Raw genomic sequence first — 12,833 nt, forward strand, 5'->3', positions numbered from 1 at the left:
ACAGTGCAGAATTGCTCAAAAAAAGCAGAGCCGCTTCCTCTGCCTGTGCCCATCTGTTTGATGACAGGGGGAATTGGTATCTTCAGCCCTTCCAGAGCTCCGCTGTCAAATACAGCTATCCTGAGATGTGCCCAGGTGTGGTGTTTTCACCCCTGTCCACGTCTTCACTGGCAGCGAGGAAGAACCAGAGCTTAGACGTGTTTTCAGGGCATCTCCTGCGTTGTTATCCAGCAAGGCCAGGCCTGAGCCATAGGTTAACGCATTTTAACATCCCCCTGGTGTCCCTTCCCATGACAAGAGGTGGCAAGAGATCCCCTAGAGCACCCCGGCCGTGAGGGAGCGGGCGCTGCCAAATGGCGGCGGGGCGGCGCCATGATGGCGGCCCGCCGGCAGGTGGCGATGGGGCAGCGCGCAGGGCCCCGTCAGGAGCCGAGGGGAGCCGGGCGGCTGCGGGCAGCGCCGGGGCTCGCAGCTCGGGGCGGCTCTGCTGGGAGCCCTGCCCTCATCTGTGGGCTCGCTGCCCGTGTCCGGGCACAGGGCACGCTTGGCCACCTTGTCCTGAACGCAGCCCTTGCTGCCCACCGTCACGCTTCGCGCTGCAGGGTGCGAACGTGGCGCAGGGGAGACCAAAGGTGTCTGCAGCAACCCTGGTCCCGCAGCGGGGACGAGGCAGCCAAGGGCTCACAGAAGGGCTCTGCTCCCCGCAGTGAGCAACTGCCCAAGCTCCCCAGGCAGCCCCAGCACATCAAGCCCGAGGGAAATGCCTTCCTGGCCCTCCAGCTGGCTTTGTCTTGAGCCCGTGGGCAAAACAAACCAACACACCCAGCGTGTGACTAAGAGCCCTCGGCAGCAGCCCTGCTCCTTCCCCGTGCCTCACCCAACCGCTGTGGCTAGCCCTGGCCGGGGAGGTTACAGAGGTGAAGGAAATGAAACAGTTTCCTAAAAACCCAAAAGGCAGAGAGGTGACCTCCTCTTTGCCTCCTCGAGGATCCGGGCGGACACGGAAGCAGAGTGACACATCACCTGAAGAGGATGTTACACACCGAGGTTTCAGCTCTGTACCTGGCCCTCTGGGGACCTGCCTGGGGACACAACTGCAGGCTTTATTTCAGAATTTCAGACGTGGATGGCTCATTCCTCAAGAGGAATCTCTCTCCTCCTGCCATGCAGTCACTACCAGCCAGCCGCGTTTCTTAACTAGGCTTCTGCCCACCTTCCAGCCTGCCAGGCTGTCACAGGATTTTATACCGTGGCTGGCTAGGAACTTCTTTCTAATTTTAAGTCTCAATGTATTTATGATCCACATGAGCTTCTAGGAGTATGGGTGAGACTGTTGTCCTAGCATGTATTTATGATGCACAGAGCATATCCCATCTCAGCCTTTCCTGTTTTAGACTAAGCAAGCCACGCACTCACAATGGCTGCTTGCCAAATTCCCCTTCCCCTAATGGCTGGGCTCGGTACCTGTCACGGGTTAAATCCACCCTTCCTGAAGACGGATGGTTAGCCCAGCCTCTGCAATACTGTCTGAAGTGGTTTGTCTCACCAGAAAATTCTTTGCTAGGCACGTCCTTGAACTTAGTACCTCCATGCGGAGCCCAAGTTGCATACACAGTAGCTTCTACCTCTTGTCCATCTGGTCCAACCATCCACCTCCCACCAATATTGCCCACTAATATTGCCTACCACAGTCGGCAGGAGACAACCCACAAGGCTGTGTCAGGCGCCGTACGCCCCTGCTCCAGGCTGTCTGTCTCTTGCCCTCTCTCTGATGGAAAGGGTGGCACTGGGGTCTCACATTTCCACATGACAAAATTTTTTTTTTCCCCTTGAGATCCCCTCCACTTTGCTTGGAGGGATTGCGATAACCTGGCAGCTGGAGGAGGAGGGAGTGACCTTTCTAAAGTTACAGGGAGAGAACAAGGCAGGGGAGGCAAGAAGGAGCATGGGGGCTGAAGGAGAGGTGGGAAGGCAGGGGAATATTTATGGGTGAGGAGAGGGGCTGGAGAGGAAGGGACATAGCATGAGGGAGGTGGAAGGGTGCAGTACAGAAGGGCTGGGGGAGGATGCTTCTGCCAGGTACCACCAACCCTCTGCTCATTCCTTTGTGGCAGCGGGAGGCCTTGCTCAGGAGTGGCTTAGCAGAGCCACCAGCACCAGTTGCCCCCATGTGGCTAGCCTAGACTGAGGCTGGGGCTGCAGGAAGAGCTGGGAAAGGATGGAGAGGAGACGTAAAAACAGCCCCCTTCTCATTTTTCAGCTGTCATACTCCATGTGTACATGACCCGAGGCCTCCCAGCTCCTGTTTGCACTGCAAGGTACGTAACAGGAGACACGCAGGCATGTCTGCAGGCTGGGAGCGACGTGACATTTACCTGGAGCATCCCAGCCCCCAGCCCTGCCAAAGCCAGGAGCAGATCGGAGCCGCCGAGCTGGCTGTGCTGCTTGAGGGGAGTGGGCTGTGGGAAGGGCCAGGGTGTCAGAGGGCAAAATAGCACGCCTTGTCCCCAGGCTGGCCCTGTCTGGGCTTGGCGCTGCTCCACGTGCCTTGTCCCTAGCTCTGGGGCAGCCCAGAGCCACGAATACTGCTGACTTGGGGCAATTCCAGAGCAAACAGGGCTGTGCGTGCGTGCGGTGGCAGGTCAGGAGGGCAGCGCCTCAGCCTCCCAGCCTATCTCCTGCAGAAACACCTCCACCCCTCCCACCTTCTGGCCAGGAACTGAGCCGTATGTCTGCTCGCTGCGGGATCCTCTTCTGCTTCCAAGGATCGCCGGCTTTCACGCTGCACGAGCCGGCAGCCAGGCCGCCTTGGGTAGCGCGTGAGTCACTGCGGGCCGGTTGCTTAAAGCGTGTCTCCCGAGTGCCAGCCACGTGCCTGCGCGCCGCGGGCTGAGGCGGAAAGCGCCGTCGGGGCCTGGAGTTGACACCTGGAGGGCCGAGCCACCCGAATGGTTTCCGAAACCACGAGCCCACCGTGCTGCCCAGGAGGTGCCCGTGTTGCTCCCCGTGGTCTGTCAGGCAGAGCGGGGGAGGCATCACCTGCAGCCGCTGCTGGCACCGGGGTGTGCTCAGCTTCTCCCGGTGCCGGAGCGGGAGCCAGAACCTCCTCCTGAAACCTCAGGCAGCTGCAGGCTTCCAGCAACTGTTAGGAAATGGATGTCTTCACTAGTAAATATTTATGGCATATTCTAACTACTCCCTGATGTTTTCCATTAGGACCGACATCCCAGAGCAATGAGTAAGCCCCAGCGAATGCCCTTCCTGGCTCAGCATCACTCAGCCCGGCCTGCCAAGGGGCCTGGCCTGTGAATGAGCACAGGCTTGGGGAAATTCCTCTCCCCCTGGCACTGACAGTGGCAGGGCTGCGCCGCACAAGCCTCAGGTACTCGAGGTCCCGGGGACGCGCCGGGGTTAGGCTGAGCGTCACCACCGTCCTGCCCTGCTGAGGGGAGAGCAGGCATTGCCAGGGTATGGAGAAGGCAGCTCACCGGTGAGTGTGGTGTCCTGCCCGGCAGGGAGCGGAGAGGAGCTGAAGGAGCAGGGCTTTGCACGGGGATCACCTGCGGAGCAGCGAGATGGATGATCTCAGCTGTGTCTCCCTGTAAAAGGGGTTTCCCCTGGTCCACTCGCCCCTTCAGGGGGATCTTCTCGTCCCTTGAGGCCACCAGGAGAGTTTTCTCCCTCCTCGAGCCCTCACAGGACCGCCTTTCTCATTGGTAACATAAAATATCTCATTTGAAAGTGTCACAAAGGTGCCAGAGAAAATACCTGTGCTAATTGCTCAATAAGCATTTCCAGAAAAAGCCAGGCTCATCTTTTCCAAGACGTGACAGTAACAGCAGGAGGGAGGTGTGCCTGGTGTGGGAGCTGTTCCCCTCCCGGGCCCTGCTCCTTCCTGCACCCCTTTTCTGCCCCACTGTGCCAGAGGGCTGCTGTTGCTCCTCCAGCTCTCCCTCTATGGGATTTCCCCTCCTTCCATCTCCTTTGCTTTCTCCGTGCAGTTTTTCTCCTGGGTAGACTTTGCTCTTAGCATTTCTTTTGCTCTGTCCTTGTCCTTTCCCCTCTCCCCACGTTGCCTCATCTCTCTGCCCTGCACTCACCACTCGTGGCGGCCGCTGGCCAGAGCAGTGCCGGAGCTGTCAGTAAAAAAATACTAAAAAGCTAACAAGCACCCCAAAGTCCTCTCCACCCTGAAGCTGTTTCCTGGCCGTGAGACGAAGCCCGGTGGTGGGCAGCCCGTGTCCAGGTGGGCCGACAGCCTGGCACCTCGGCGGCGAAGCCGGGTGAGCTCAGTCCCGAGGTATTTTTGTCATAGCGGAGCCGTGAATCGCAGCTTCCCGGCTCAATTGCGCCTGAGTAATCCTCTCCTGACTTGCCTATCTCCCCACCACGTTAATTACTCATTTCTGCCTTCCCTCCCGCGGCACGGCATTAGCGCAGAATTATGGTTATTAGCGCAGCGCCGCGGCCCTCACGCCCCCAGCCACGCAGCTTCTTCAGGCCGGGGCTGTACTGCCGTGACAAGGGGCGCTCCTGAAGACATTTTTGGAGCCGCTGGAGGAAGAGGCATCCAGGTGGTGAAACAGACCCGGGAGCAGAGCTTTCGCCCCTTTTCTTCGCAGCCTGCGTGGGGGCTGGCGCCCGAGGGCCTGTGGTGCTCCCACCGAAGGCAACTCAGGTGGAGGTTGAGTGCAAGGGGAGACGCAGGCCTGGTGAAGGGCAGCAAGGACAAGAGCTCGGGACAGAGAAGATTCGGAGGCTTCAAGCATCCCGGCTGCTCTGAGCATAAGCAAACTGAGCTGCACCCGGCCCCTGCTTTACCCAGCGCGCGGCAGGAGCTCTGAGTGCCTGCAGCCAACGCAGCCTGCTGATCCCAGAAACCTGCCTCCCCTTCGGCTTGAGCAATTCGCCTGTGCCCAACGTTTCCATCGGCAAGCGAACCCACTGCTGGCGTTAGCTGGCTCGAGATAATCCTGTTTGCCTACAAAGAGCACGCAACCTCCCGCTTCTGTAAGCACAGCCGGAGTCAGGCTGCACCAGCAGCTCTGCTCGGAGCCCTGCGCCTCTTTTTAACCAGTTCTGCAGCCCGCTCAGGAGTCTGGCCAAGCTTTTCCTGCTTGGCATCTTCCAGGCCTCTTGCTGAGCTCTTCCTGTGCTTCTGCAGCTTCTGCTGCCACCCTGCAGCCTCTCCTCTCCTCCCTGCCAGCTCCCCTGCATAGCTTCGCCTCTGGTCAGCGGCTTCCAAGTGCCTCAGGCCGTTTGCAGCAGTCGCAGCGCAGGAATTGAGCAGGACAAACCCAGCTTTCATCAGGCCAGGCCATTTGTGCCCCTCTGTCATCACATTGCATCAGCACCCGCCATGTGGCGATGCCCCATTGCCGCCTTGCTTCTGATTAAACCCTTCAGGAGCGTAATGGGTTTTCCTCCTTCTCTAAACCAGTGGTCACGGGTACGGTCACCCCGGGAATCCCGGGGTAATTTGGGGCGTCCTGGGAGGGGCGGCAGAGCCGAACGCAGCTGCAGGCACCCTTCAAAGGCAGCAGGGTGTTCTGGAGACTTCCAATGAAGCAGGAATCCACCTTGCAAAACCCACGGTCCCAGGTGGCCAGCGGGGACTGGCCTGAACAAGCCGTTGGAGCCAGCTCCCCTCGGCTCCAGCCACGCTTCTGCAACCCTCGCCTCTGCCGCCTGCTCTGTCATTAGCCCCTGGGCCACTGCCAGTGGCTGTGGCAACACCTGAGTGCCTAATTGGGCTCCTGCACCAGGTGCCGTGGGCAGCCAGAGAGGGCACGAGGGGCAAACGGGACCAGGAGAAGCCACGAGGGGAAAGGGGGAATCGACTTTGGCCGGTGTCAAGCTCCCGGCCAGAGCCACGGCCCAGCCAAGCAAACACGGGGCAGGGATGGGGCGGGCACAGCCGCAGGTTCCTCTTTCCAGAAACGTGTCCAAGGGCAAGAGGTGCTGCAGGCTTCAGGTAAATGATTGCAGGGGGGTTGAGACACAACAGGGAGAAAGAGTTTTGTCGCTCAGCAGAGTGTGGCAGTCCCATGGGGCGCAGCCTGCGGGAGCAGGAACCCAGCTCTTCAGGCTCACAAATCCCAGGGCAAAGCTCTTCCTGGAAGAAATGCAGGGTAGAGGGGCTGAGGGCAGGACGCCCGCTGCCAGGACCAGCACCACATTTCCTCAGGCACGTTCAGCTGTTTTTTGAGGAGCCCCATCCCCCAGCAGAAGGTGGCTGCAGGCTAAGTGGGGAGAAAAAGGCATTTTGGCATCATCCTCAGCACGGAGCAGCCGTCCCACGTCCTCCTGCTAAAAAGGAGGAGTTCCCGGTGCAGGAATTCCCATTAAAGCTGAGCAATGAGGGGTTAAAAACAAAAATGAAAAAAAAAATACAGTCAACACTGTTCTCAGTTCCAGATCTGAGCCCACCCTGCTCTAAGTCACTTCGGATGAATGTTTGGAACAGGGGACAGGCTCTGCCCGCAGCTGGAGGCTTCCTTCGCTCTGCACCTACCCCAGAGGCAAACCCGAAGCGATCTGCAGCTCCCGGGCTGCTCCTACCACAGCAAAGCCCCCACCGAGCTCCCCCAAACCCAGTGCCTGCGAGGAAACCCCACACCCCCCTGCCCACACCCCCCAGGCACAGCAGACCCCCCCGAGCAGCACCAGCCGACACAGAGTTATTATATCATGCTTTTAATACAAACTTAAAAAAATCTGGAACAATAGAAACTGTACAGATTTGATCAACCTTTTTGTGTTTTTTTTTTTGTTTTAGTTTTTTTTTTGTTTGTTTTTAACTAAATCTCTATAGACACACCAATGTCCCGTTCCAAAATATTGCACAACATTCTGAATACAAAACTCTGATTGTATTCCTCCTTCGCTAAAGGAAAAAAAAAAAAAAGAAAAAGGAAAAAAAAAAATAAAGACAACAACCCCCTGGCTCCTCCTCTCAGTAGCCCCCTTCTCGGAAAGACACCCAGGCGCACGGAAACCCTGCGCAGGGCCCGTGGTCCTCCCTCACCCGCTCTCTCCACGAGGCAACCGGCGGCTCGCTCCTGGGAGAGGGGCGGGAGGGAAAGGAGGGAGGCTGAGCGGGGAGACAGGGCTCTTCACCGCTTTTTTCTAAAGTTTTTTTTCCTGAAAAAATATTTTTCTCTCCTCTTTTTAAGAAAAAATCTCGAAAAGAAAAAAATTACAATTTTTTTTTTTTTTTTACGTTAGAAATATACATATATTATATATACCTCTTACATTTTACAAATGTAGCAAATTATTCAATACAAACGGACATCAACAAAAAGAACACAAACCCATAAAAAATAAAAGTTAAAAAAAAAAAAAATTTCTCTCTTCTCTTCCTAAGAAACCAGGTAAATTAGTGCAGGTTTTAAAAAATAAAATTGAAGCTGAACGCCTACATCCAAGACTAGAAAAGACCCGAAAAGGCCGTTAGTTTCCCTTGCTGCCTGAGGCTGGAGGAACGTTTCTGAAGCACGCTTTTTTCCTTTCGGGGTCGGAGGGGTTGGGCTGCTCCCTCCTTCCACTCGCAGCACGGTTTTTAGGATTTGAACGTGGGTGTGAGAGGCGGGGCAGCGGCATCGAAGCTTCACGCGCGCGAGCAGGAGGCGGGGAAGCTCGCCTCTCCCCTCTCGCCCTCTGCCAGCGAGGGGCTCGCCGTTTTGGGGACGCTGGGGGGGGGACGTGGGGGCAGCCAAGTCCCACGGGGCTGCGGCCCCCGGGGAGAGGGAGGGGTGGCAGTGGTAACATCCGCAAGCGGGGGGTTAAAACCCGACGGAAAAGGAAATAAGAAGGGAAAACCCGACAGCACGGCTGCCCCGAGCCCCTTGCCCTAGCTCTGGAGGCCGTTTTGGGGAGGCCGCCGTGCCGGTCATAGCTCCGAGGCACCCCACGAGGTGAAGCTCTCCTGGAAGGGGCCCGGGGAGCAGCAGCCCCCCCGGGACAGCCCCGCTGCCTCCGCGGAGGCTCACTGGCAGCACGGCTCCGGGGAGGCTCGAGGAGAGGGGGAAGCACGAGGTGGAGCCCCTCTGCCCCGAGCAGGGGCGTCCTGGGAGAGCACGCCAGCTCGGCAGCCACAGGGGTGGGTTTCAGAGGGTGCTCCAAGGACACAGGTCAAAGAAAACCGAACCCAAGATTTGGGAGGCAGCAGAGAGCTTATTTCTCTTTTAAAACACAGAACCTCAAAGACTGGAGTCTCATCACCATCTCTCTCCACTTCGCCCTCTCCATACTCCCACCACAGCCTCCGAGGAGGGCTCCGTCCTGCAGGACCCCGACCCCACCGCGCACCCCGTGCCGGGGGCTGCGGGACCCTACAGGCTCCTACAGCACCGCTCGAGACAGCGGCAGCCACAACGCAGCCCTTCCTCTCCTCCAAGTGCCGCCTCCCGACCTAAAAAAGAAAGGAGCCCCCTCTCCAAGATAAAAAGAGACAAAATTCACAGCCTGCAACGAGAACTCGGAGCGAAGGCTCAGCACCGCCCCGGGGTTTGTGCCCCACGGGGCTGCTCGCCCGGAGCAACGCGATGCCCTGAGCCCGCGGGCACAGCCGCAGCGCCCCACCAGCAGGGCAGGGCCCGCCCCGCCAGCGGCACCGGGGAACGGGGACCCAACAACCCTGGGCTCCTTCGAGGAGTAAAAAAAAAAGTGGAGTAGGAAAAAAGCACGGGGACCGAGTTAAAAAACAAGTCGGTGCTTCAGGAGCGTTGCCAGCACAGCGCAACAACACTGGGCTCTCTCATTTTCCAAGAAGCTATATTTATAAGGTTTGAGTATTTTCTGTATATTTCTAGTTTGCTCTCCCTCTTTTTATTGTGTGTGTGTGTGTGTGTGTGTTGTCGTTGTTTCCCCCCTCCCGCCCCCCGCCCCGAATACTCTCCTCCTTCCTGGGGTTCAGTTGGCCAGGACGACGGGCTGGAAGGACTGGCTGGGGTACTGCATGGCGTTCAGGTTGTAGCTGAGTCCTTCCACGAAGGGCGACTTCTCCAGGAAGAGGCTGTTGCTGCTGCCGCCGAAGACCTGAGCCACATCGAAGGCGCCGCCCGTGCCGGCGCCGAACTGCGAGGCCGGGGGGACGCTGCTGGGCTGGCTCTCGCCCTCGAAGAAGAGGCCGGCGGCCCCGGGCGAGCCGCCGCTGTAAACGAACTCCTTGGCGTTGGGGGAGAGCTGCGACTGCGGGGCCTGGCCCCCCGCGCTGCCGGCGAAGTTCAGAGAGTGCATGGAGAGGGAGAGGCCCTTGTGCTTCAGCAGGTTGGTGGTGGGCGAGCGGAGCAGCCTGGGCTGCGGCGCGGGCCCCGCCGCGCCGCCCCCTCCGCCGCCGGCCCCTCCGCCCTTCTTCATCTTGGTGGAGCCGAATTTGGTGGCGGCGAAGGTGGCGGTGGTGAAGGTGATGGGCTGGGCGGAGCGCGGGATGAAGGTGGGGCTGGGCGACTGGCCGAAGGACGGGGACGGGGAGTTGGACAGCGAGTTGTCCTGGCTGCCGATGGGGACGAAGACCTGGGCGTCGGGGTTGAAGCTGCTCTTGATCTCTTTGTCCAGCTCGGCGGCTTGGCAGCCCTCGCTGTCGTCCAGGTAGAGCACCTTGACGGAGCCCTTCTCGCCGATCTGGTAGGACACCTCGAAGGGGTCGATCCAGACGCTCAGCTCCTCGGGCACGTTGGCGCGCACGTCCTCCACTGCCAGCCCGCTGCGCTTGGCCGCCAGCTCCACCACCGGGTCCACCGTCTCCCCGATGTGGACGCAGCGATAGCCCGAGCCCTTCAGAGGCTTCTCCGGGTACCAGTGCCCCTCATATTTCTTCTTCAGCAGGCGCTCGAGCTCCTCGCCGAACAGGTCCGCCCGCCGCCGAGGCAGCTTGTTGTACAGGTATGAGATGATGAAGTTCAGAGCAACTTTAATCTCCAGATGCATACTCCCTTCGCAGCAAGCAAGTCAGGGCAGCGTATGGAAAGAGCCGGGGTGACACACACACATAGACGGGGCTTGGCTCCGAGCAGACCTAGGAGAAGAGAGGAGAAAAGAAGGATGGAGATGAGAAAACAGAACGGTTCCCCAGTCCTCCACCTGCCGAGATGAACGGCCGCGCTGTTCCACCACCAAAAGCGGGACGGGAAGGCTGCACAACGAGCCCTGCTGCTCGCCGGGGATCTGCCCGAACCCACCAGCCCCCAGACGGAGATGCTGGTGGGGAAGAGCCTCGCCGGTCCTGCACAGAAGGGGCAGGGGTGGAGCTGCTCTCGGCAGTGGGTTACGCTCACCTCGCTGCCAAGCGCTGCTGACACCGGGCCGGCCACCTGGCTGCTCTGGCAGGGCCGCGGCGGCTCCCAGCAGGGCTCACCTGTGCCCAGCCAGAGCCCACGAGCACCCCCCAAAAAGCCTCGTGACTCGCTGGGCACTGTGACAGCGGGGCCAGCCCCTCCTCAGGGAGCTCTGCGCCCTGCTGGCACAGGCAGGGAGGGGAGGAGAAGGAGCAAGGGGAGCGCTGAGGCGCCAGCTGCCAGGCTGCCTTTACTCCCCCTTGGCTGGCAAGCGCAGAGGGATCTGATTAAGTGTGCCCGGTGGAGGCTCTGCCCACCTACGAGCCTCAAATCCCAGCTTAACGCGGATGGGGGCAGGGCTGTATGCCGCCAGCCTGCTCACAGCTCACATCCCTCATCCCCGAGCAGGAGGAGCTGTGCCAGGACCCGGGACCTGCTTAATGAAACCCCAAATTGCTCGCTGATGACTGAAGCCTTCCTTCCTTCCCTCCCTCCCGAGGAAGTCCCTGGAGCTGGGAGAACCCGCAGGAGCCAGGTGTGAAGCCAACCGGCTCAGCTCTCCCATCACACACCGATTTGTGAGCGTGTGCCCGGGCACGAAGCCCCCAGGTAGGTCAGCACCGCGCTCCGCCGCCCAGCCAAAGCAGACGAATCCCACAGCTATGTTACGAGGAAGCGCGCTTCCAGCGGCCCACACGCCTCTCCACGGGCGAGCAGCACATCCAGTTTTTAATTGGCGGCTTAGTCAGAGGCTGCTCAGCCTTCAGCTGCCCTCACCTTGCTCAAACAGACAACGCCGCGCTCAACCGCCTGCCTAAAATGGGCTTCGGGGAGGCTCTCACGCAGCACGGCGGTGTTTACGTCCTGGGCCAACTATTTGGGGGTGGGGACGGGGCACAAACATCGGATGTCAGCAGTCCCCGAGGGACTGGGAACCCCGGCAGCACGGCCACGTACCCAGGCCAACCTCGGTCAGGAGGCGGAAGGACCGACCAGACTTGTTTGCTTGGTCGGGGTTAGTGGGCGAAAAGAATGAAATCAGCACATTTTAAGGAAACCCTCAAGTATTTTTAGGCCTTATTACTAAAAAATAAAAAAAATCAGGGCGTGGATTCTACGGTGTGGTGGGATTTTTTTTCAGTACTAATCTGAGTCCAAGGAGGCTTAGTGTAAGGACTACGGCCACCAAAAGCAGATCCCACACCTCGAGTCTGCCAACGAGGTCAGGTCTGGAAGGAATCCCCCTCGGGTTTAACTCAGCAGCAAGGAAAGACACAGGAATGAGAGAATGGAAGCACGGGAGCGAAGCTTTGCCTTTAACACCTGCACCCAGGATCTCCTGAGGTGCAATGAGCTGTGCCAGGGCGCTGGGGCCTGACCGAGAGCGGGTGAACCCTAAAGAAGAAACGCTCAACCTGGCTTTCTGCAGGGCCCAGCAGCAGGGAGGTGCCGCCTCCAGGAGCGTCAGCGCTGAGACAAAGCCCCTCCTGCAGAAAATGGCAGCGGGCGAACCCCGAGGAGCCCATCCGTGGGGTCAGAGGGCGCCTGTAGGGCCCGGGCTGCCTGGGGGGGGCTGCGCGGTAACGAGCGGGGCGTTTCTGTGGCGAACCCTCACCCTGACCCCGTGCCCCTTAAGGGACGACCTTCTGGGGGAGGCAGCAAGGAGACGAGCGCCCTGCTGGCTGCCCCCTCCCCTTCCCTTTTCGCCCAGGAGGGTCCCGCTGTGCAATTAGCGCTGATGAGGGCGGGTTAATTACCCCCCGCGCCCCCCCCCCCCCCCTCCCCTCCCCTCCCCTCCCCTCCCCTCCCCTCAGGGGGGCCGCCCGGCGGCCATTAACGGTGACCCAGCCGCGGCGCCTCCCCGCCGGCCGCGGGGCACGCCGGGACCCGTAGTCCGCGCGGCGCCCCCGCCCCGCCCCGCCGCCCGTGACCTACTTCCCCTGCGGACTACAGCTCCCGGCGTGCCCCGCGCGGGGGGCCCGGCCCGCCGGCCCGGCTCTGCCTCGGCGGGGCAGGGCGCAAAATTTTCCACGGCACATGCGCCCCGCCCGCAGCCGCCGCCGCCCCCCGCTCCCCTCCTCCTCCTCCTCCCTTCCCTTCACCAGGGCCCGGAGCCCCCGGCCGGGCACAGCCCAAGGACGGCGCCAGCCGCTGTCCCTCCCCCCCCCCCCCCTTTGAGGCGCTTTTGTTGCTGAGGGGGCGCGGGGCCGGGGGGAGCCCCAGCAGCAGGAGCTCGCAACCCCCCCCCAGCCCCGTGGTGAGGGGAGCAGCGCCCGGCCCAGCCCAGCCCAGCCCGCGGAGGGGCTCCCGGCCCCCACTCACTTCGTCCTCGGCTCTGGGGGGGCTGCGCGCGGGTCCCTGCCCCGTCCCTCGCCTCCTCGCCGCGCGGTGCTTCTCCTCTGCGGGGCGGGGTCCTCCCTGCAGCGGGGCCGAGGCCCGGGGGTGAGGTGCGGGTACCGCTGCCCTGCGCCGCCGCCGCCGCCGGCCTGGCCTGGCCTCGCCTCGGCCCGGAGCCGCCCGCGCCCTGGCCCCGAGTGAGCCAACTCACGGCAA

General features: G+C 60.6%; 1 protein-coding gene across 1 annotated transcript; it reads right to left on the reverse strand.

Annotated features, from left to right (window-relative positions):
- Positions 1-8,845: 8,845 nt before the first annotated feature.
- Positions 8,846-12,833, reverse strand: TOB2 (transducer of ERBB2, 2). The gene is made up of 2 exons (XM_032208165.1): positions 12,603-12,833; positions 8,846-10,021 (listed from the first exon to the last, which is right to left on the reverse strand). Exon 2 carries the CDS (start codon positions 9,931-9,933, stop codon positions 8,917-8,919), a length of 1,017 nt encoding a protein of 338 aa, XP_032064056.1. The 5' UTR covers positions 9,934-10,021; positions 12,603-12,833; the 3' UTR covers positions 8,846-8,916.

The sequence above is a fragment of the Aythya fuligula genome, chromosome 1, assembly GCF_009819795.1.
Source record: "Aythya fuligula isolate bAytFul2 chromosome 1, bAytFul2.pri, whole genome shotgun sequence".
Taxonomy (NCBI): domain Eukaryota; kingdom Metazoa; phylum Chordata; class Aves; order Anseriformes; family Anatidae; genus Aythya; species Aythya fuligula.

What these genes read in the sequence shown, in the direction of transcription:
- TOB2 (XM_032208165.1), bottom strand. Translation starts at nt 9,933, where the DNA reads ATGCATCTGGAGATTAAAGTTGCTCTGAACTTCATCATCTCATACCTG.